The 22,115-nt window shown below is 38.9% G+C and overlaps 1 protein-coding gene across 2 annotated transcripts in view; it reads left to right on the forward strand.

Annotated features, from left to right (window-relative positions):
• Cacna2d1 (calcium voltage-gated channel auxiliary subunit alpha2delta 1) overlaps nucleotides 1-22,115 on the forward strand; it is a 428,064-nt gene that overhangs the window by 391,129 nt on the left and 14,820 nt on the right. For both annotated transcript variants that reach the window (XM_038315276.1, XM_038315275.1), the window contains 12 exons: nucleotides 10,912-11,009; nucleotides 13,446-13,533; nucleotides 14,613-14,675; nucleotides 15,323-15,426; nucleotides 16,290-16,376; nucleotides 17,376-17,443; nucleotides 17,849-17,887; nucleotides 19,252-19,323; nucleotides 20,066-20,218; nucleotides 20,319-20,371; nucleotides 21,046-21,101; nucleotides 21,656-21,785. In XM_038315276.1, coding sequence (XP_038171204.1) covers nucleotides 10,912-11,009; nucleotides 13,446-13,533; nucleotides 14,613-14,675; nucleotides 15,323-15,426; nucleotides 16,290-16,376; nucleotides 17,376-17,443; nucleotides 17,849-17,887; nucleotides 19,252-19,323; nucleotides 20,066-20,218; nucleotides 20,319-20,371; nucleotides 21,046-21,101; nucleotides 21,656-21,785 — 1,011 coding nt within the window. The remainder of the gene's footprint in view (nucleotides 1-10,911; nucleotides 11,010-13,445; nucleotides 13,534-14,612; nucleotides 14,676-15,322; nucleotides 15,427-16,289; nucleotides 16,377-17,375; nucleotides 17,444-17,848; nucleotides 17,888-19,251; nucleotides 19,324-20,065; nucleotides 20,219-20,318; nucleotides 20,372-21,045; nucleotides 21,102-21,655; nucleotides 21,786-22,115) is intronic.

The raw sequence follows: 22,115 nt of genomic DNA on the forward strand, positions 1-22,115 counted from the left end.
ATATTGTGGGAGCATACACACACACACGCCCACACACTTAAATATGGAATGCTTTTAGCTCACTACTGTGTTTTTATATACTCAACACAGAATTCTGGATGGTAGATTTTTATTGAAGAATATTTTTATTATATTTATATACTCAGCAATATGCATCTAACATGCCACCTAGTTTGGCTGTAAGTTTTTGGCCTTTGCCTTTTCAAGGCTGACAATGTCACCCGTTGATTTTGGACCCAGGAAAATTACCTCCCCAGACTGTTGTGTACGTCATTGTTACTGGTCCTGATTGCTTGCACTGGTTTAATGACACTTGTCTTCTGTGTTGCCTGCATGAGGCAATGGTGTTGCCTGTCTTCCTGTGGACCAGCCGCCCCAACCTGTCCTTGAAGATTCAGTAGGGGACCCTTTTCTTGCAACACAGCAGGCAGGAAACCCACCAGCTTTATGGGGTTTGCATAATGTGTAACCAATGCCAACTGGACTTGTTTGTTCTCCACAAAGTCGTGGCGATATTGACCTCTGATTGAAGAACAGGTGGTCTCTGCAGGGACATCCTCTTTGCCAGAAACTTCCTTCTCAGTGGGAATCCACAGCCTCTGTTAAAGCTGCCATTTTGTCTCTGGCCTGTGCCTGTGGGCAGCCATAAGCAGCTGGGAAGGTGATGGTTGAGGGCCTTGGTGAAATTCAGGGGATTAAACTGCTTATAGAGGATAGGCCTTTGGGATTGTGATAAAGTAGGTCAGGTCTCTTTGGCGCTGGATGTCCAATGTCTTTTCTTGAACAAAGAATTCACCACCATTTTGTCCTTCAGGACAGTAGGAGTCAGAATCACCTTCTTCCTCTTGATTTGTTTCATTTTCATGTACTTTCCAGCTGGAAGGGAGGAAAATGCAGTGCTCACATTGTGTGTGTGTGTGTGTGTGTGTGTATGTCTGTGTGTGTGTGTATGAGAGAGAGAGAGAGAGAGAGAGAGAGAGAGGTATGTAATAACATTACCTTATATAATTTGTGGGCCAAGTATGTGCGTGTTTGCATGTGAGTGTGTAATTAAACGCACCCATGAAGCTGAAAATCTTTTGTCACTCTTGCCTTCTACCTTGTTTCCTAGCAACGGGATCTCTCATTGATTCTGAAACTTTCAAATTCAGCTAGACTGGCTAACTAAGAAGCTCCTAGAATCTACCTGCCACCTCCTTCCAACTCTGAGATCCCAAGCATGCTTAGTGATACCCAACCTTATCCCATAATTTTCATATGAACATCATACTAGTCAATTTGATTTCTCTCATGCAATCACTATCTATAGTAGATAGTTTAATCCCACCTCTACTTGAAGCTATTCAATTCTTTAGTTTTACTCCTAATATGAAATAAGAAAAATTTACTCCTAATAAGAAAAATTCTTATTTTGGGGCCCTGTCTCTAGCAGATAGTACACAGTATCAAAATCCTACTAATCTAGCTTAAATTGTCTAAGAAAAATAGAGACAGAAGTTTCTATTATTTTAAGTTGCACTTTATCGGGAAAATTGTGAAGAACTAAAAAGGGTTCCTATAGTTATTCAGAGTTATCCTTTAATTTTGCACATGAAAATCACTCAATTCTGCCTCTATTGAGAAGTGGTAGTATTTGCAACAGTTTGGAAAACCGCAGCTGGCAAAGCTGATCCTTGACTTCAAGAGAGCCCTTCATTGCGCTGGGGATGGAATAGATTATCTCTGTCCTTCTTGCCATCTCTCCCTTCATGCTCCACTGTTCCAATTTTCTTAGCCCTCGCCGGTTGCAGATGCAGAATTCTCCCGTGAGCTTCATTTATTCCCACACAGAAGTTGTTGAGAACTGTGCCTACCTGGACGCTCTCCTTCTGCGAGTCGGTCTTCAGACCATGAGCTATTTCCCACCTACAAGTTGGGATGATGTCTCCCAAATCTAATATGACAGTTCTAACTGCTAGGAACAACAGATGCAAGTGGCCTGCTGACATTGCAGCAGAGACTCAGACAGATCTCTTTCCAGGCTTTGTCCAGGATTTCCACATAGACATTCATGTGTCATGAAAGCCTAGCAGGGATGCTTTTCCAATGTGCTTCCAATTCGGTGTCATGTAAATATTTGTCCCACTTGGAAAGCTCTTCTTGTGTTGTTTTCATGAAGAAAATACTACTCTTCCAATGTGCAATCCTGAGACATGGCTGTTGTCCTGATCTGCTCCCATTTGCTGATGTCTTACACTACTTGATCCCCGAGTCTTGCCAGGTCTATCTTAGGATGTCTGTATAATTCTGTCACTCTCTCGCTCCTTTTCCCTAGTGCAGGCCAAGGCCTTTGGGTGCTTATAGCTGGATCTGAGTGGATCTCACATGTCCCCCCTTTGCTCCTGATTTCCAGTTCTGTTTCTATTCTGTGACTAGAGAGAGTTTTTAAACATTGAAGGCATATTTTTCAATTTTTACCTCCTAACTGTGGCTCTGCCTTGTTACAGGGATAATCTGGGTTGTTTCCTGCAGCTTTCAAGTGCTCTATCACCAGGGTTCAGAGTGCTGTTGTGGTTCGCTTTAAGAGAAACTGGGAGACTGCAAACTAGCAGCTTGTTCATTGAAGTAGAGAAAGTCTCATTTTCTCATGTACCATTTCTGGTGGCTATAATATCTATTCTAGTTTAATTTCTGTTGCTGTCATAAAGCCCTCTGACCAAAAAACAATTTAGGAGAGGAATAGGTTTATTTACATTTCTATTCCAAGCTAAAGTCTTCTATGGAGAGAAGAATGGTCAGGAATTCAAGCTGGAACTTGACAGAGAAACCACACAAGGACACTGCTTGATGGCCAGCTCACAAGGGCTTGCTTTTCTCCCTTTTTTATATAGCACACAACCACTCTCCCGGGGTGGGATGAACCTTCCTGCATCAATTAAAAGTCAACACAGAAACCCATAGACATGCCTACAGGTCACACTGGTCTATGCAATCCCTTAACTGAGATTCCCTTCTTAAGTGACTCTAGTCTGTGTCAAGTTGGCAGTTAATGCTTGTAGGACAGTCTAAGGGCTACTATAGCAGTAGGTTTAACTAGTTCTAGCACAGACATCGTGGACTTCAGAGTCTGAGTCACTTGCTGTTTTGCTCTATTTTAAAAAGTTTCTCCGTGCCTAGTCTTTCTTCCACTTTCGTTATGTATGCACAAACCCCACTAAATCCTAACCCTCGGCATCAGCTTGGGAAATGCCAGCCATCCCGCTAGTATGTACCCTGCTGATGATGTCATGCAAGTCTTCATTTCCCTTACCAAAGATTTAGTCACTTTTCATGAACTCACTTTACTTCACAGAACCACTATGGGGCCATTTGAATTACTCTTAGACATTCAGTATTGAATCTCTTGTCCTGGACACTGGAAGCTGAGTAAATATTTAGTAACTGGAGAATCAAGGAATATACAAATATGTTAAAAACTGTATGATGTAGAAGGAAGCGGCAGGGCTGTGTCCCGCCACCTGGCCGCCGGCTAGCTTTACACCCGAAATAATTACACGGAAACTGTATTCTTTTAAAACACTTCCTGGCCCATAGTTTTAGCCTCTTATTGGCTAATTCTCACATCTTCCTTTAACCCATATTTAGTAATCTGTGTAGCACCACGAGGTGTGGCTTACCAGGAGAGATCTTAACCTGCGTCCATCTCGGAGAGGAGAAGCATGGAGACTCCCTATGGAGACTGCCTGAAGAGTCTCCCCAACTCCTGCTTCCCAGCATTCTGTTCTGTCTACTCCGCCTACCTAATTTTCTGTTCTCTTAAAGGGCCAAGGCAGTTTTCTTTATTAATAATGAAAGTAACACATAGACACTCCTCTATCAGTATGATTATCAATAATAACTGTGTTCATTTGTGTGTGAATATGCATACATGCAAAGACTAGAAGTCAACCTTAGAGAATGTTGCTCCTTGAAAGCCATCCACCTTGTCTTTCTAAGGCAGTTATGGAGGAGGGTCATCTGTCTATGTGTTATTCTCATTGGTTAATTAATAAAGAAAACTGCTTGGCCTGATCGGTTAGAACATAGGTAGGCAGGGAAGACAGAACAGAATGCTGGGAAGAAGAAGACAATGAGGCAGACGCCTCGGGCAGTCGCCATGCCTGTCCTTTCTGAGACAGATACAGGTTAAGATGGCTCCTGGTAAGGCACCACCTCGTGGTGCTACACAGATTACTAAATATGGGTTAAAACAAGATGTAAAAATTAGCCAATAAGAGGCTAAAACTAATGGGCCAAGCAGTGTTTAAATGAATACAGTTTCCGTGTAATTATTTTGGGGCATAAGCTAGCCAGGTGGCTGGGAGCGGGGTGGAGGGAATGCAGCCTGCTGCTCCCATCACAACAGAAGGCAGAGACTCACATTGGTTTGGAACTTAGCCAACTAAGCCAGGCTTGTAGGCCAGTAAGCCCCAGGGTTCACCATCTCCTCTCTGTGTTGTTCATTACTCTGAATTAGCTCTGGAAGGCTAATTCAGATCTTGAAACCTGCATTATTTATTATCGTAATTTGTTTTCTGTTGTTCTCATAAAACTCCTTGCCCAAAAGCAACTTAGAGCAAGAAGGGAGTTATATTGACTACTTCCACATCATAATCCATTACTGAAGGAAGTCGGAACAAGAGCTCAAGAAGGACCCTAAAGGCAGGAACTGAAATAGAAGTCATGAAGGAGTCCTACTTGCTGGCTTGCTTTCTGTGACTGCTCAGCATGTTTTCTTATATAACCCAAGACTACCAGCCCAGGGGTGCACAGTGGACTGGGCTCTCCCATATTAATCATTAATAAGAAAAATGCACCATAGACATGCCCAGACCATCTGATAGAGGTAACTCTTCAATTGAAGTTTCCTTTTCCCAAATGTTTCCATTTCGTGTCAACTTTACAAGAACTAACTAGCATAATTTAACCTTGACGCAAATGCCTGATTATTAAACTATAACCTTCCATTTATTTTTATACCTAAATTCTCATAATGATAACAATATAAAAAATATAACTTTAAATGTTGTACTGTCTTTAAATTTCTCAGCACTTCAAAGTCCTGGATTTCTATAAAACCCCAAAATCTCCCGTGGACATTGGAAAATCAAAACCCAAATTAAATACTTTCTTATTTCTAAGAGAGAAGATTCTGGACAAAAGTAAAATTAAATGAAAAATGAAAGCAAAAACAACATCTATAAGTGCAAATCCAACACTGGTGCCCAATGCTCATCACCTGGGACTCACTTAAGATCTTCTGGGAGCCAAAGGACTTGAACAGTCCCACTTCTCTGGCTGTCCCATCCACAGCACATACATCTTCTCTGCTAGGCTCAGGTCAGCTCCACTCCACACTGTCCACTATCCTTAGTGGTCATACTATTATCATGACCTCTCCAATATACTGTATTCGCTACTGCAACTATGGTTGTACCTCCATTGGCGGTCTTTTCTTGAATCTGCACGGGTTCCTACACTATCACATATTGTCAAGACTCAGGTTTTCTTTACATGATCCTCCAGATTTAGAGTTTACTTCAACTGAGGCTCTACCTTCACTAGTGACTTCTCCTGGTCTTTCTCTGGGAGACTCTAACTCTGATTCACAGTGCCAAGCATCAACTCCTCTCCATGACCCCTTTGTGCCTGCTAAACCATTATGTGTGGGATACTCATATCAATTGCCACATTTGTTTACCAACTTGATATATGGCCTTGCCCCTGCTGGACCACAGCTTCTGTATATTGTCCCTAAGGACATAATTCTTGGGAAAATTTGCTTCAGGCATGCTAGTCTCTTAATAACAACAGATAATTCTCTAGTCTTAGCATCAACTGTCCCAATAAACCAAAGGTTTCTATTCCAGGAACTTTTGTTTTAAGACTTGTTTTCATTAATGTAAATGAGTGTTTTGTCTGCATGTAGTCATATGCACACTGTACATACCTGGGTCTAAATAGCCAGAAGAGGGTGCTGGATCCCCTGCAACTAGAGTTACAGATGTATTTAATCTGTTATTTGGGTGTTGGTAGCTGAATCTGGGTCTTCTTCAAGAGAAGTAAGTGTTCTGTTTTAGTTACTTGTATTGTTATGACACCATGGCGAATGAAGTCAACTCTTATGAAAGAAAAATTTTAATTGGGGATTTTTTTTTAACCATTTCAGGGGTTTAGTCCATTATCAACATGGCAGGGAGCCTGGTGACATGCATGGCTAGAGCAGTAACTGAGAGCTACATTTTGATCTATACGCAGCTTGAGAAGTTCCCTTGAGATAGAGATGGCATAGACATCCTGGATCTGGTGTCAAAACCTCCCAGCCCACTTCCAGTGGCATACTTCCCCCAATGAAGCCACACCTACTTCAACAAGGACACACCTTCTAATCCTTCTCAAGAAGTGCCACTCTATAGTAACTAGAATATCAATATATACGCCTATTGGAAGCATTTTTATTTAAAACACCACAATAGCTCAAGTAGTGAGTGATCTCTCTGGTCCCCTTCCATAAATTCCTTGTGTGTGTTTCTATGTATATGTGTGTGTTGTTTGATTGTTTTAGAAATGTTCTGTCTGTATAGCCCTGGTTATCCTGAAACTCACTATGTTAACCGAGCAGGCCTTGAACTCACCTCTGATCACACCCAGTCATCCCTCTTCATCCCTCACCCTCCCCACCCTACATACGCTCCCACCCCTGCTACATGCTGGGGTTAAAGTCCTGCACCACCTCATGACTTGTTATGCCTTGTTCAGTTGATATCCCTGGGAGACCTTGTAGGGAGGAGCTGCGGGCTGCATTCCTGCCTGGTTTCTGCCTGGCTCCCCGCCGCCTGGCTAGCTTATGCCCCAAAATAACAACACACAAACTGTATTCATTTAAACACTGCCTGGCCCATTAGTTTCAGCCTCTTACTCACATCTTGACTAACCCATATCTAATAATCTGTGTAACACAATGAGTGGTGTCTTACTGGGAAAGATTCAGCATATCTGACCTGGAGGCTGGCTCCATCGCATCTGACCCAGAGAGGAGAGGCATACTAACTTCCCTTCTTCCCAGCATTTTGTTCTATTTACTCCACCCACCTAAGGGCTGGCCTATCAGATGGGCCAAGGCAGTTTCTTTATTAACCAATGAGAGTCCTCCATCAAGACCTGTTCTTTTCTGAATGGAAACAAAAGAGGAGTGGATCTGAGGGAGAGGAGGAGTAGGGAGGGGGGCTGGGAGTAGCAGAAGAAGGGGAAAACTGCAGTCAGGATGTATTGCATGAGAGAAAAATAAATGTAAATTAAAAAGCCCTGCACCACCATGCATAGCTATATTTTTTTCATAATATTTTTATTCATTATTTGGGAATTTCCCATCATGAATCCCAGCACATTCATTTCCAAGTCCTCCTAAATCCATTCCTCCACCTTTGGTATCCCCCCCCCAAAAAAAAAGGAGGAGGAGGAAAAAGAAAAAGAAGGAGGAGAAGACAAATACAATTTGTGTTGCCCATATACTCACTGAAACATGGTCAAAACAACACCCCATGGTCAGCCTCTTAAAGAAAACTGAGTTCTTCTCCACCCCCACCCCCACCAGAAGCCATCAGATCTTAATCTTTAAACTCGGGTCCTGGCAAGCCACACACTCATGGTGTGTTTGCTTCTGGCACAGTATGCTGTGTGGTTTTCAGTTGTCACCCATACGCTCTTATTATCTGACAACTGACTCCACCAACAAAGACTTCATTCAGCGTTCCTCGGGAATGTATTGTTTAAATTATCTCCTCTGTTTCCAGTCTCACTCAATGTTCACACTATCACACAATATCTATTGTTATTATCATACAACAAAAAAGTACATAACAGCTTCATAAGTGAGCTATGCCTAGGGAGGGCGGGGTCTAATTAATTGGTCTGAACAATAAAACCTTTCTGTTTGCCGATACAGGTCAAAATTGTTCTCGACTTAGAGTTCAGTGACAGTAAGAGGAGACAGGCAGGGTGTTCACCTAGAGAAAGGGTGAATTAAGGAAAAACCGGGGCTCTCTGGTATTCCTGGCCAGTGGTCACAACAGAACAAAAGGTATTTCCAACTACTGGCCAAAAAGAAGTGTGAGAACTATTTGCTTTTAGAGCCTCGGCTCCGGAATCTCTCTTGCCCTTGTCTGTCCAGTGTCAGAAAGGACACAAATTAGTCTTCTGAAGACACACTGTCTAGGGGTTAGCCCTTCGCTAGTCAGATGCCCCTGGGGAACTTTTGTGACTTCTCTGAATGTCAGTTTTCTACCCTTTAACATTTTAAATGCCTTTGTTTAAAGAATTTTTCAATTAGAAGGATAAAATCAAGTCAGACATGTTTTTAAATAATAAAATGGTAGTCCAGATATGGTTTGAATAATAATTTAAAGTAATTTTTTTATCTATTCCTTCTCAAACCTTGCCTTCAGCTTCTAGCTTATGAGATAATAACTCTAATATAGAGGTTTTAGACTTCAGGGCTACTCTTACTTCTGAAACAGCAAAGCCTTTTGGGTAAGTCAGACTTAGCTTTCTTGACAACCCAATGCATTTACGTTATGAAAACTTTCTAAACTTTGCCTCTGAACTAAGTTTTTCGTAGCAAGATTATTGTATCTAAAATATTAAGCATAATTTTAAAAAATGTGTTAAGCCGGTCTCAACCAAAATTATTATAGATTTTTTTCTTTTTCAACTAATATTTGTTATAAACCAAAAATTTTAATTTTGTTTTTGAAGCTCTGACTCTGTCCTGCTCCATTGCTAAGGGCTCTGCATTTAGGTGTTTGCTTTTCTTCTTGAGATATTTACCATTTCTCCCTTATCTTGAAAACTGGCTGTTTCTATTGGCTGGATGAGCATGCTTGATTGAATTCTGAGCTTCATGTAGTTTTGTTGTCTTTATGATCCTATATTTCTAAATCAGGACTGTAAGATTTGCAAAGCTTGTTCATACCACAATCCTCTTCATAGTATCTGCAGAGTCCAGCTATATTCTTAGTGGGAAATAAATGCTGTTGGCTCTCTTTGGCCCTTTGCAGAATTAGTTCAAGCCAATGGTCTGTAGAGTAGCTACGGTTGCTATTGTAAGGTACTTACAGGAGGGCAAGAGACAGTTTCTCTGGCAGGCTTTCTTGAACTGCCAGCCCCCGAATCATGACAGAGACTTAATATTAGTTTTTGAAAGCCTGGCCATAGTTTAGGCTTTTCCCATTAGCTCAGCACTGATTTCAGGCTGTTTCTCGTCTTCTACATTTTGGTTTTTATCTTTCTATCATTCTGTATGTCCTACTTGCCTGCTTCCTCCATGTCTAGCTGGCTGATGGCTGTCTGGCTGAGTGGCCCGTGGCATTTCCTTCTCTTTCTCCTTTGTTCTCTCTTTTAAATGTAGATTACTCCTCTGCCTAGCTATTGGTCAGTTAGATTTTTGTTAGACTGATCAGGTGCCCTTAGGCAGACAAAGTAAAACCAATGCAGCACATCTTCACGTAGTGAAAGTAGCATCTCGCAACATAAACAAATGTCATACATCTCTACGTAAAGTAATATTCCACAACAAATTCGCTTTAAATTATCCATGACTGAAGCAATAAAAATCACTAACTTTCTCAATGCTCATCTCGAAAAGGGGCAATAGTCCTAAATAGTCCTCCACGATGTGGAATCAGTTCTACCACATTCTAGAGTAACCCAGCTTATCCAAGGAAAGCACTGTGCAGCTGAGTAAGGGGACTGAGCAGGTGCCATCTTCTCTTTAGCTTTAAAAACAATGCTATTTCATATGAGAGATGACAGATAAGCCACACCCATTCATGGTAAGACACTCGGCAGACATTCTTCAGTAATGGGTCGAATGAGCCCTTTACCTGAAACCTCTGTGGCACAGTATATAAGCTAGGAAGCAAATGTCAGATTTGGAGGAACTTATATCACTACTGTGAGTGTGGCAGCATCCTGGTACAGATTTGCGTTATCTGGTGAGTTCTATGGCGATATGAATGATTTGAGTTTGATTAATGATGATTCAGAAATTATGCCTAAAAATTATCATACTTTTCTAAGTAATCAATTCGTGATATTATAAATTTATCCAAAGTACAAGGTAAACATTGACTTTTAATAGAATATAAAAATTTATTGACACTTTAAATTCACTTATTTCTAATCCAAAAATTGCTAATAAGTTTTGGTTATCGAACAATAAAATATACATGATTGGAAAAGACTATTACAATAATCCTATTTTACACAGTGTGGTAGTGGTGTAGGCCTGTAATCCCATGGTGTGGGAAGACAGAAGTAGGAGAATTACTCATAATTGGAGGCCAGCCTCCACTACATAGCAAGTTTCAGGGCCACATAGTAAGACCCTGTCTCAAGAACACCAAAAATTAAAAAAACAATCCAAGCCCTTTTTTTCTAACTGTCTATTTTGAAGGACATATTTTCTTAATGTCCCTGAAACTAAATCAAGAATTTAAAATATTTGTAAATATGTAAAAACATTGCCATGTATTTTTAACCTTAGCATATAGATGGCTATGAAAAGGTATGTTAATATATGATGATCTTATTGATATTATCATGAATCATTAAATTTGTCTTAATATGAAATTTATAAAAGTCACAATTTACCATGCTGTTTCAGTAAATACATTTGTGTTGCGCACCCTCTCTCCAGAGACCACGCAGTGAATATGTACTGACCATGGTCTCACGACCCGCTAGCAGGGACCTGTTTCATTTTAGAGATAAGAAAATGGGGGTAAAAAGCTCAATTGCTTGTAAAGCCATTCAACCAATAAATACTGTTTCTGCAAGCTGTAAATTGTAAGGTTTTGATTCTAATATCTTAAATATTCAAATCTTGTTTTTCAGAGAATACTGCAATGACCTCAAACTCTCCGATAATAATACTGAATTTCTTTTAAATTTCAATGAATTTATTGATAGGAAAACGCCAAATAACCCTTCCTGTAAGTATATATGAATTTGTAGTATGTGCCTCAGTGATTGTGTTTGAAATGGTCAATTTGGTTTACATAATCAAATCTCAGGATAATCATGACAGCTTATTGGTGGACTGCTTTATTTACTACATGAATTTTAATGGTAACAGGCAACAATGTGTTCCTTAACTTTTTATATGAAAGCAATATCATTTCATTATTAAGTGAAATCAAGTTTTCAAAGCAAGGTAGTCAGTACTTGAAAGCAGTTAAATAGTATGCTTACCCTAGTTCCTCTTATATTTTGAAAGTTTGGTTTGAGTCATCTATTGAAGATTTTCATTACAATGTACTTGCTATGTAGAGAAAAACATAGGGTATGCTCTTTGAAAATGTTATGTCTTCAGATGTGTATGTTTTCATATGGATAGAGTACAAAGAACAATCACTAAATCGTTTTCTTTTCTTATGACTTGGTTTGATCATAAACCACTTTGTCTAAAAACAGAGTTCTATGGTTGCTTACCTCCTAAGACAAATCTGGGGGAAAGGGACGGAAACAGTTGTAATATTTAATTTTAGCTTGTCTCTTTGATAAATCTACATCATTAACCCTTGCTCAGATGCATAGTTTCTAAACTTTAAACATCTCATAAGCAAAAGGTTTTCACCTTTAAAATGACTTAGAAGGCTTCTACCTGGAACAATTCAAGTGAGAGATAAGTGAGGGAAAGCAAAGCTACATCAAAATTTAGCCCAATAAATAGAATTTGAAAAATAGGCCAAGCATCCACTCTCTCTTTTTATTTTTCGTTTTCCCTTTAAAAAGTAATTATTTCTGCATTTCTATTATTAAAGGTTAAAAAAGCACTTCTCTCAGTTATCCAAAGTCAGAAATCATCCTTCTCAAAGCTGCCTTTCTAACCTGAATCGTTATTTTGGAAAACTGAGTTGTTCAGCTCCCCCCTCTTACATAAACAGCTGTCAATGAAGACTATACATATCTTATTTGAATCAGATGAGATTTTTGTCATGAATGTGAGAAGAAAGTGCCTGTAGATTTTCTCAAAGTTTCATGCCCTGAGAGCAGACAGGCCACAAGAGGCAAAGGGAATAAGCTATGCTCTTTGATCTTGGGCCTCATTTTCTATGCTTTCTATTACCTTTGAACCTGGGCAGGCATGCTCTTCGGTTATTACAGAAATGGCAGCTGACAGCCTGTGCTCTTGAACCGATATCGCTACATTCAGAAATCCAGTTGGAATAGTGCTAGTATAGGATAATTCTCTTTCCCCTACACCAAAACAAACACAAAAGTGGACATTTATAGGATTTCAAGAAGTCAAATTCATGGTCTAATATTATGTTTCACTGTGGAATGTGGAACAGTTAAAGTACCCTCTCCTTATTTAAAAAAGGTGAAGTAGCATGACATTTGTTTCATTTTTTACTTGATAATTTCATTTAATAATCCTTTCTACACATGAGTGAGTGGATATTGCATATATCTACATATATGTATTATATAAAGCCACCATATTGAGCTACATAGCCAAACCAAAAAAAAAAAAAAAAAAAAAACAGAAAAAAGGACATTCCGTCATTACTCCCTAAAAAGTCATGATGCAGATGTCTTCTTGAATTTGCATTTATCCATTTATTTTTATTTATGCTGCTTGAGAGTTACATACATGAGTACTGTATTCAAATCCTTCCCTCCCTTGTCTTACCTCCTTCCAATGCTCCCCACTGCTACTCCCTCTCAACTTCATGACCTCTTCTTCTTCAATCACTACAGTCACATATGTATGGATGTAGATATATATTAAGTATATATTCATATATATAAGTATGCATATATACATACTTGTGTATATAAATACTTAAGACATATTCAATGTGTAAATCTTCATATATATGTACATTTTATATATATATGCAAACACAAGTCACACATACAATCTCTTGTGTCCATTTAGTGTGTTGCTCCTATGTATATATGTTTAGGACTGACCACTAGGAACTGGAGATCCTGTCAGGCGCTTGTCCCTGGAGAAGTCTGAGCCTCTATCTCTCAGCAGCTGCCTATAGTTCTTCATCAGCGGGGCCCCGTAAAGCTTCCCCTGTGCGTGTTGGCATAGCAACTATTGCTGTCTTTGCGCAGTTCCTGGTTGGGCCACATTGTTGTTTAGTTTCCATACCTGCCGTTTCCTTGTCATGTCTAGAAGCAGATGTCTTTTGATAAAGCATTTTCTCTCGTTAGCAACTGACTTTCAAAATACTAATACATTCATGGCCCCAGTGTCGCGGATAAGATTACTGGTGCAGAAAATGCACAGTTTACATGGAATATTCCTGCTAATCTACTCAACTCATGTGAAAGTGGTAAATATATTTGTTTCATTGTTATCTGAATTGAAAAACTATGTGAGTTTCATTAAAGATACGATTTTTCTGTGTTAGGCAATGCAGATTTGATTAATAGAATCTTGCTTGATGCCGGTTTTACAAATGAACTTGTCCAAAATTACTGGAGTAAGCAGAAAAATATGTAAGTATAGAAATATATATATATATATACATATATACATATACATATACATATTGTATTACAGTTAAACACACATCTTTGGGAAATTTTTAGATAATAAACCTCAAATTCAGTTAGTTATGTAGCTTTAGATGTGATTTCTCAGGAAATCATTTTACAATTGCCTATCATTTGCATTTTCAATTGTGAGTGTCATTCAGTGGTAATATTGGCCATGTGTGAGCATTACATGGTAATATGACTAAAACGCATTAAATAGCCATGGTTGTGTATGCATTTTTGTGGTGAATTGGTATTTCTAGTGAATGCTTAGTTGACTTGCTGCTGACACACGCTGCTCTCTTCCTCAATAACTGAGACATTACGGCATGGTTCTCTCATCTCTGTTCGTTTCCAGTCAATCACGGTGCTTACCTCTTCGTCATAATCAAGATCCTAAAATATCATTTTCCAGCAATTACAGCAGTCAAGTTTTGTGCCTTTAGTGCTTTCCATTCCTGTTCCCAGTTTCAAGTCTGTTTCCCCTACACGGGTTTCCTGCTGCAGTCCTGTTTCTAAAGCACTTTAGTGTAAAGATAAAGATGGAGCTTGAAGACAGGCATGCTGGTCCATGCCAAGAATCTCAGCACTTAGGAACTGAGGCCGGGGCAGCCTCAGCATAGACCAAATTCTGTCTCAGAGAGCTGGGGATGGGGCAGATCTTAAGCATGAATTTCCAAACTACTCATAGGCGGTCCCTTTAAAGAAACTCATCCTGGAGAATGGACTTCCTCTCCCTGTATCTTAGGCCACTCTCCCAAACACCAGGCACCTTGCCTTGCTTCCCCTTTTCTCTACACTGATGTCCTCTGTATTCCCTGCCCGTCAGTCATCAAAAGACAACTCCATCCTTCTTTCCACTATTATGACTCTTAAGTATACCAACCCTGAGCGCTTAATGTCGTAGATTATTATCCTGCCACTCCGTGTGTGTTGATAGGTGTAACGTGCTCGCCTTGATTTCCCTTTGTACTATGAACACCCAGCTTGGCGTCTTAATGAATGCTCTTTCATGTGTCCTCCTAAATCTTCTATTTTAGCAAAGGAGTGAAAGCCCGCTTCGTCGTGACTGATGGTGGGATTACAAGAGTTTATCCCAAAGAGTAAGTTCAAATAACCTCTGTAAAAATAAGTTCATCGCCACAGCCCGTGCCAAGAGTCTGCTTGTTGCCATGTAAGGAAGCTATTCTTTGGGAAAACTGATCATCGTTAGTAGATTAAATTGCAGTATTGTTTAAAGTGTTTATGTTAATAAAATATTCCATTCCCCTGGACAATATTATTATAAGGTGTTGCAATGGCAGTTGCTAGTCATATTTGTATATATTCATTACAAAATTTAGGAGAGGTTGAAAGAGATGTTCCTTTATGTAGATACAGTCCAAATAGGCTCTATGACCATACCGAGACCTAGAGCAGAATTAGCTTAGCACATCCTTACAGTGGTTTTTTCATGCCTCGTGTCTCTTGTTATCTTAAGAACAGTTCCTGCAGTGGGCTGAATAGATACCAGGCTTATTAATACTAATTAACTGACTTAACTTTAATTTCTCAACTGAGAGTCAGCTTTTTCTCATTCTGATTATGCTGATATATTGCTTAGTAATGAGTATCAGTTACGCTATCCATACTTGACTTCCTTAGGCATACCTGCATAGTAGATATGTCTTTAGAAATATATTTCCATGAAGGGAACTCAGATTATCATGTGCTTAAGGAATATAAATGAGGAGAGCCATTTCCTCCCTAGGGCTGGAGAGAATTGGCAGGAAAACCCAGAGACGTATGAGGACAGCTTCTACAAGCGGAGCCTGGATAATGATAACTATGTTTTCACCGCGCCGTACTTCAACAGTGAGTAGTCTTTGGAATCCAGATTTCTCAGTTCCTTTTCTATCTTAAAGAAAATATTTTACCTGGTCCCTCTCCCTTAAAATCAATATATTTTGTTAACCTGCCCAGAACAGTCATTATTTAGCATATAATATATACAAAAGATTGGGAAAATAGAAAAGAAACATGGATTTGGTTGAAGAGATAGAAAGCATGCATATCAAGAAGTCATCCAGCAACGCAGGGCTGGCATCTGTGCAGTGATGCACAGTAAGTAAGAACATATGGAGCTAATCCCATGTATTTCAACTACTGCATTCAAGCATGGCTAACGACATAGGTTGGTGTATAGAGATGAATTGTATCTTATCTGCGTTAATGGTATAATTTGCTATCTATAATAAATAGTAATCCATCTTTTAATATAATTTATATGATTCTTTGCTGCCCTACCACAAAACCCTCTTCAGTTCAGTCCTTCAGTCTTGTGTACATAGCTGCTTTATTCCTCTCATTTCAAAAATGAGGAAACTGAAATCCATAAGTTTTCAGAGTTGTATACACAGACATACATCTCGCATAAGACAAAGCCTGCTTTGTGACTCCAAGATCATTCTTTCCATTTCCCTCCAAAAGCTTCTCTAACATTTTAAAATATTCCACAACTGTGATTGGACCGTCCATTATATTATGGAAGCAGATGAAATGAAGTTGAGTAATTCATAACAATAAATGAATAAATAGAAACCAGCTCAGGATTCTTCAAACTTCTTTGGTATATGCAGAAAGAAAAGAGAATACCAAAACCTACCTCTTTATATGTAGAATGACCATTCAAAGGCTCAGAACTATGATTTAGATTAGTCTGTTTGGTTTTCTTTTAGAAAGTGGACCCGGTGCATATGAATCTGGCATCATGGTAAGCAAAGCTGTAGAACTGTATATCCAAGGAAAACTTCTTAAGCCTGCAGGTAAGCATGCATTATGTGTACAGGTGACCAAAGTTAAATAAGATATAACATTTCATCATAAACGGGAAACATTTATTTGGAAGATCAAAATTTTAAATCTGGGATAGATCTTGCAATGCTACTCTGTCAGTATCTCCTATTTTCAAACACACGAAAGATTGGTGACAAGGTTGCACATATTGATAGCCACTTAAACATGAAATTACGTTTACATACCTGTATACTAGACTACTATGTAGCTGCTGGAAACAGAGCTGGGTCTGTCTAAAATTGTTCAGCTATTTAGAAAAACATTAAATCAAACAGGCAACCCAAACAGGATAGTACACACAAGAACTAGGAGTGGGCTGCAGTCAGTGTATACAGTAAAATAAGATCTAGCCAGTGGAGTTTGTTGTTAGATGGCCCAATATTGTTTGCAGTTAAAGTTAGAGAGACTAGATGGAAAGGGGAGGGGGAGCAGCACTTTGTGTTACGCTATCTACGCTATCTACGTTCTACTTCTAGGCTGCGCTCCATTATTGACTGGCTCCTTCGCCATTCGCTCAATTGCTAATTTCCTTCCTACGTATCTCAGCTTCCTAGTGTCTCAGCTGTTCACTCTTGCCGACCTCCCCATAGCTCATAGGCCCCTCTGTCAACAAATGTTTAATACAAATCTCATGCTTGAACTGGCAGGGTAGGAGATAACTTTTATATATACTGCACAAATGATCACAGATTTTTAATATTAACGCTCACGTTTTTAGGTTATACTATTAATAAGACGGCCCAGTCGAGGCTATTTTTTTTAAATTGCTTGAAATGTAAAATATGCTTTATGGAATAGTTTAAGACTACAAAGACTATATCTTAATGACTCCAGAAACTGTACCTCTGTAAAAATCCTTATTGAAAATCAAGTTTATTAGTTAGTTTATTAATTGCCTAAGTTGTTAAATTACAAAGATGGTATTATAGCAATCACGACTTCAAATTAATTTATATTATTTTTTTCAGTTGTGGGGATTAAAATTGATGTAAATTCCTGGATAGAAAATTTTACCAAAACTTCAATCAGGGACCCGGTAAGATTTTTTTTAATTATTCAACTATGATTACTAGTTTAAAAGTTCACCGACTGAAAATGATCCTCATGTAATGGCAAAGTAAACTTCCAGGGTCGCTCCCCTTCGATAGAAAGAGGAATTCCCATTTTCAAAGCTTGTGTTTTCCTAGGCCCTGCAATGAAAACTGTTTCAGGCTGACAACTGGAAATGCTCATACAGATTCATATTGATCGATATTTTCTGGCTTTAAAGATAAAACTTGTATCTTTTTCCTTATAAACTCTAATTGTTTGCTCTCATTTAGATAAGATAAAAATATTCCAAGCCCTCTTATTATAAGAATTTAGTTGTTAAATTAGACTGATTTACAACTGTGAAAAGGTGATTTTAATTCTTTTTTTCCCTTTTCTTTTTTTCTTTTAGTGTGCTGGTCCTGTTTGCGACTGCAAAAGAAACAGTGATGTAAGCAAACTCTCGAAAATCAATTTGCCTGGACTATGTCTGTTTCTCTTACTTACCAAACAGTAATCATGTCCATGATTTAAAAGATCCAGGAATTTTTTGATCTAATGCTAACAAATTCTGTAGGTGATTGATTCGTGCAGGCATTTTAAATGCTTCTATAGGAAATATTTAACCTTAAGGGAAGGGGAAGAGTCATGTCCACATGGACCATGTCTTCTTCAGTACTGGTATAGGTGGAGTCTTTGGACTACCAGCGACTTCATTTTGCCAGAAGTTCCTATGCAGAGCACTGGTTTCAAACGGAGTCTGCCCTCATCTTCTGTTCTCTCTGGGAATTTTCAGAATACTTAAGGGGGGGGAGGGTTGTGTGAATTAAATGCTGATGAGACACTTTCAAGGGTTAGGTGTCACCTTGTGTCATCTGTCATTGCAAAGCTGGAAACGAGCATGGGCGCCACCTTAGTCAAGGTCCTGCAGGTGCTCTAAGCAGCATGCTAGGGAAACTGTCCAGGAACTGGGGAGGATGACACCGGTGACAACCTGTCTCTTTGTGTCTGTCCGAGACTGCCACAGGAAGAGCAGGCTTCCGTCTCTGATGACTCCTACTTCTAGAAACTTTTAAGACACACCTTTTATTACTTTAGAGTTTATTTACTTTCCCATCAGCCCTGGTAAATAGTCACTTTAGAGCAAACTGTTTGAATATTGGGAACATTACATATGGTGTTTCTCACCTGGAAGACAATTCTTTAATTATGATTTTGTTCAACATAAGCTATTAAATTTTCACACATTTAAACCAGGTGGAAAGTTTTCATCTATAAACATATTCTCTTTTGCCTTCTTTTGTAAACCTCCCATTATCTAACTAAATATTTTTAATAAGGCAATGTAAAATAGTTTTTCATATTTACTCCTTGATTTTCCCTAGTCTATGAAATATATTAAATAAAAACTAGAAATGTCTTCTTGCTAGTATTACGTTTAAAATAGCACAATTTTATGTGTTACTACATATGCTCGTCTATCTAGCATCGCAGACACTTAGAGGACCTTGCAGTTCTAGAAAGACTTGTATGAGTCTCTTTTCAGATTTGTTCAGACAGCTGACACTGGCGATAGATAACTGGTCATAGATTATTAAACCGAGAGGCTTGATATGCACAGCAGTGCGCCCTACACATATGAGGTTAGTGTCTCCAGAATACATTTTATCTTCAGAAGATGTAATTATCTAATCTGGAGAAGATGGAGTCATCTAAATTTGTCCTTCGCCTCCTGCTCGACCTATCTGTATCCTCTGCAACAATGGTGGAGCAGCGTGCTAGCCTTCCTGAAGACCTGTTGATTTCTTCTCCCAGGTGATGGACTGTGTGATTCTCGATGATGGTGGGTTTCTTCTGATGGCCAACCATGATGAGTACACTAATCAGGTATGAGCCTAGAGCGAGAGAGACGAAGTCCAGTTTCCAAAGCGTTTTCTATGATTAATCCCAAAAAAACCCTTTAGGGTTTTAGAAATTGATGCATTGTTTAATTTTTTGTCACAAAATAGATCTTCCAAAGATTACTGTAATGTAGACCAGTGCACTCTAAATAGTAAATCTTGCTCTCCTTTTGTAATTGATTTTACTTTTAGATAATAGTAGTTCTCATTCATGCAGGTAGCTAAGGATTTTAAAAATGATATAAACGTGCCTTTAGTCTTTGAAAAGTAAGAAAATTGCTACAATCAGTTGGTAATGTCCAACTCTAATCAAGCTAGTTAAAGTATCTGTCATCTCAATTGCCTTCTCTTGTGTGGTAAGAGAACCAAAATTTACCCTTTGTTGATTTCTGGTATACAGTTAAACATTATTAACTCTGGTCCTCTTTTGGAATCTTAATCCAAAAGCCATTCTTCTTACCAGGGACATCTAATTGTGACCTTATTATGCTTAGAAGTGGGTTGGATGTTCATTCCTCCTACAAATATAAGACCACAGAGAACCCCTGAATAATGATTGTTCCTAATGTCATTTTGATTCTTCCACATTGCCCGAGTCAGGTTCTCATTACTCAAATTTACAAACTATTTTTTTAGTTCAGATCCTTAGAAAGAATTTTTTTTCCACTGTATTAAATCAGATGTTGATCGTTTGATTCAAAACTACCAAATATCTCTTTCTTTTCCAGATTGGACGTTTCTTTGGAGAGATTGACCCGAGCTTGATGAGACACTTGGTTAATATATCAGTTTATGCATTCAATAAATCATATGACTATCAGTCCGTGTGTGATCCAGGCGCTGCACCAAAGCAAGGGGCAGGACATCGTTCAGCATATGTGGTCAGTAAAACCTGTGGTTGAGCTAGTTCCTCTCATGGGGACAGTCATGCCAGTGTAGACCAATATAATGAATTCTTGATATTTATTTTACATTATATAGCCATCAATTGCGGACATACTGCAGATTGGCTGGTGGGCCACGGCTGCTGCTTGGTAAGTCAAGTGTTTGGTTTTATTATAAATGAAAGAAAATGTCATTAAAATATGGATTTGTGACAAGGGAGCTGTATTATGGATATTATTCTTTCCTATGAACATGTTAGAAACATTAGTAGTATTTTTCAAGATCATAGGAAAGATACTTTTCAACTTTCTGTATGAAAATACTGATAGATTCAAAACATTTGCTCTCTTCAGAGATTTTTTTAAAGCAATATTTGTTCTTGGTGATCTCTTATATGTATATAATGCACTTGATTCCCTCCTCTTTTATCTCCCTCCCATTTATCCTGACCTCCCCTATACATCCCTTAAGTATCTTATCATCTTTTTGTTTTGTGGTCCCCTGAGTTCACAAAGGCCAGCTGAGTGATTATGAGCACAACACTATCAAGTAGAGCCCGATGGGTTCACTAGTGGGTATACAATCGATAAGATAGTTAAGGGATTTGAAAATAACGACACCCCTTCTCCCATAATCCATCGGTAACCAATAGCTTAGTACGGAGGGGTGGGACCCGAAGATCTCTCCCTTAGCCATGGCTGTCTTCTCATGGTCCAGTCTTTGCAGGCTCTCAGAGGGCCTTCATTCATGTGCTAGTTTTCATGTAAAACCTTGGAAAGGACAACTTCTAGATGTTTCTCAGTTATTCATTTTAACACTCCAGGTCTATTCTCCAGCAGTTGCTCTTGAGTTTGACATTTCCACGGCTCCTTGAGGCAGGTATGTCAATGCGCTGATATGGTCACCAACACAGAAGTCGATTTTCCCTTTGGATTGTGGCATCGGTCTAGTTAATTCATAGAGAGATGTCACATGTGTGTATGTGTGCATATGTATATGTGTGTGTACACATGTGTGTGCATGCGTATGTTTGTGTATATGTATGTGTAGGTGATTAAATACATGTGTGTATGTGTAGATACATGTATGTATGTGTATGCATGCATGTGTGCATATATGTGTGTCTGTGTGTGTGTGTACATGCATGTGTGAGCAAAAGAAAGATCATCAAACTGATACTTTTGATATATCAAAACTTATTTTCCAATGGTTTATAAACTGTTATAGTCCATATTGATCTGCATTTTTGTAGCTTAAGTATGAATTTATTATTTAGAAACTTATCAAGCACTGTTTAATGACTGTCAGGCAATTGCTCAACAGTAAACCAACCAGCCAGACACTTGTCATTAATCGTTAGTTGTCTCTGCGAGCGGTGATTCTAAGAAATGCGGCTTCTCCGGTGGTGATGATCTTCTCTTTGCCTCCCGCAGTTGAGATGGAGGAGGATGACTTCACCGCCTCCCTGTCCAAGCAGAGCTGCATCACGGAACAAACCCAGTACTTCTTTGAGAACGACAGTAAATCATTCGGCGGGGTCCTGGACTGTGGAAACTGCTCCAGGTACCCTGCTCCTTTGTGTGGCGCAGTCCTTGTTTACCAAAGGCAGCCTTCAGACCTGTCGTAGTCACGGAGAATAACAGAAATTCTCAGTGGTCTTTGAGATGAATAGTTGTTTTAAGCTGAAAATGTCAGAAATACTTGGTTTTGTTACAGGTCTCATAAAGTCTTGATAAATTATAATTGTTTTAGCTACAGTTGCATGAGAGAGATGACCGCTACTGATTTTAGAGAGAATGGAGAAACTTGAATGCATTTTCATAAGCAAAGTCAATATTGAAAACTTTGTAACAAAGCTTAGTTATGATAATTTCAATCAAATACGAGTCCTTT

Source organism: Arvicola amphibius, chromosome 18 (assembly GCF_903992535.2).
Source record: "Arvicola amphibius chromosome 18, mArvAmp1.2, whole genome shotgun sequence".
In the NCBI taxonomy this organism is placed as follows: domain Eukaryota; kingdom Metazoa; phylum Chordata; class Mammalia; order Rodentia; family Cricetidae; genus Arvicola; species Arvicola amphibius.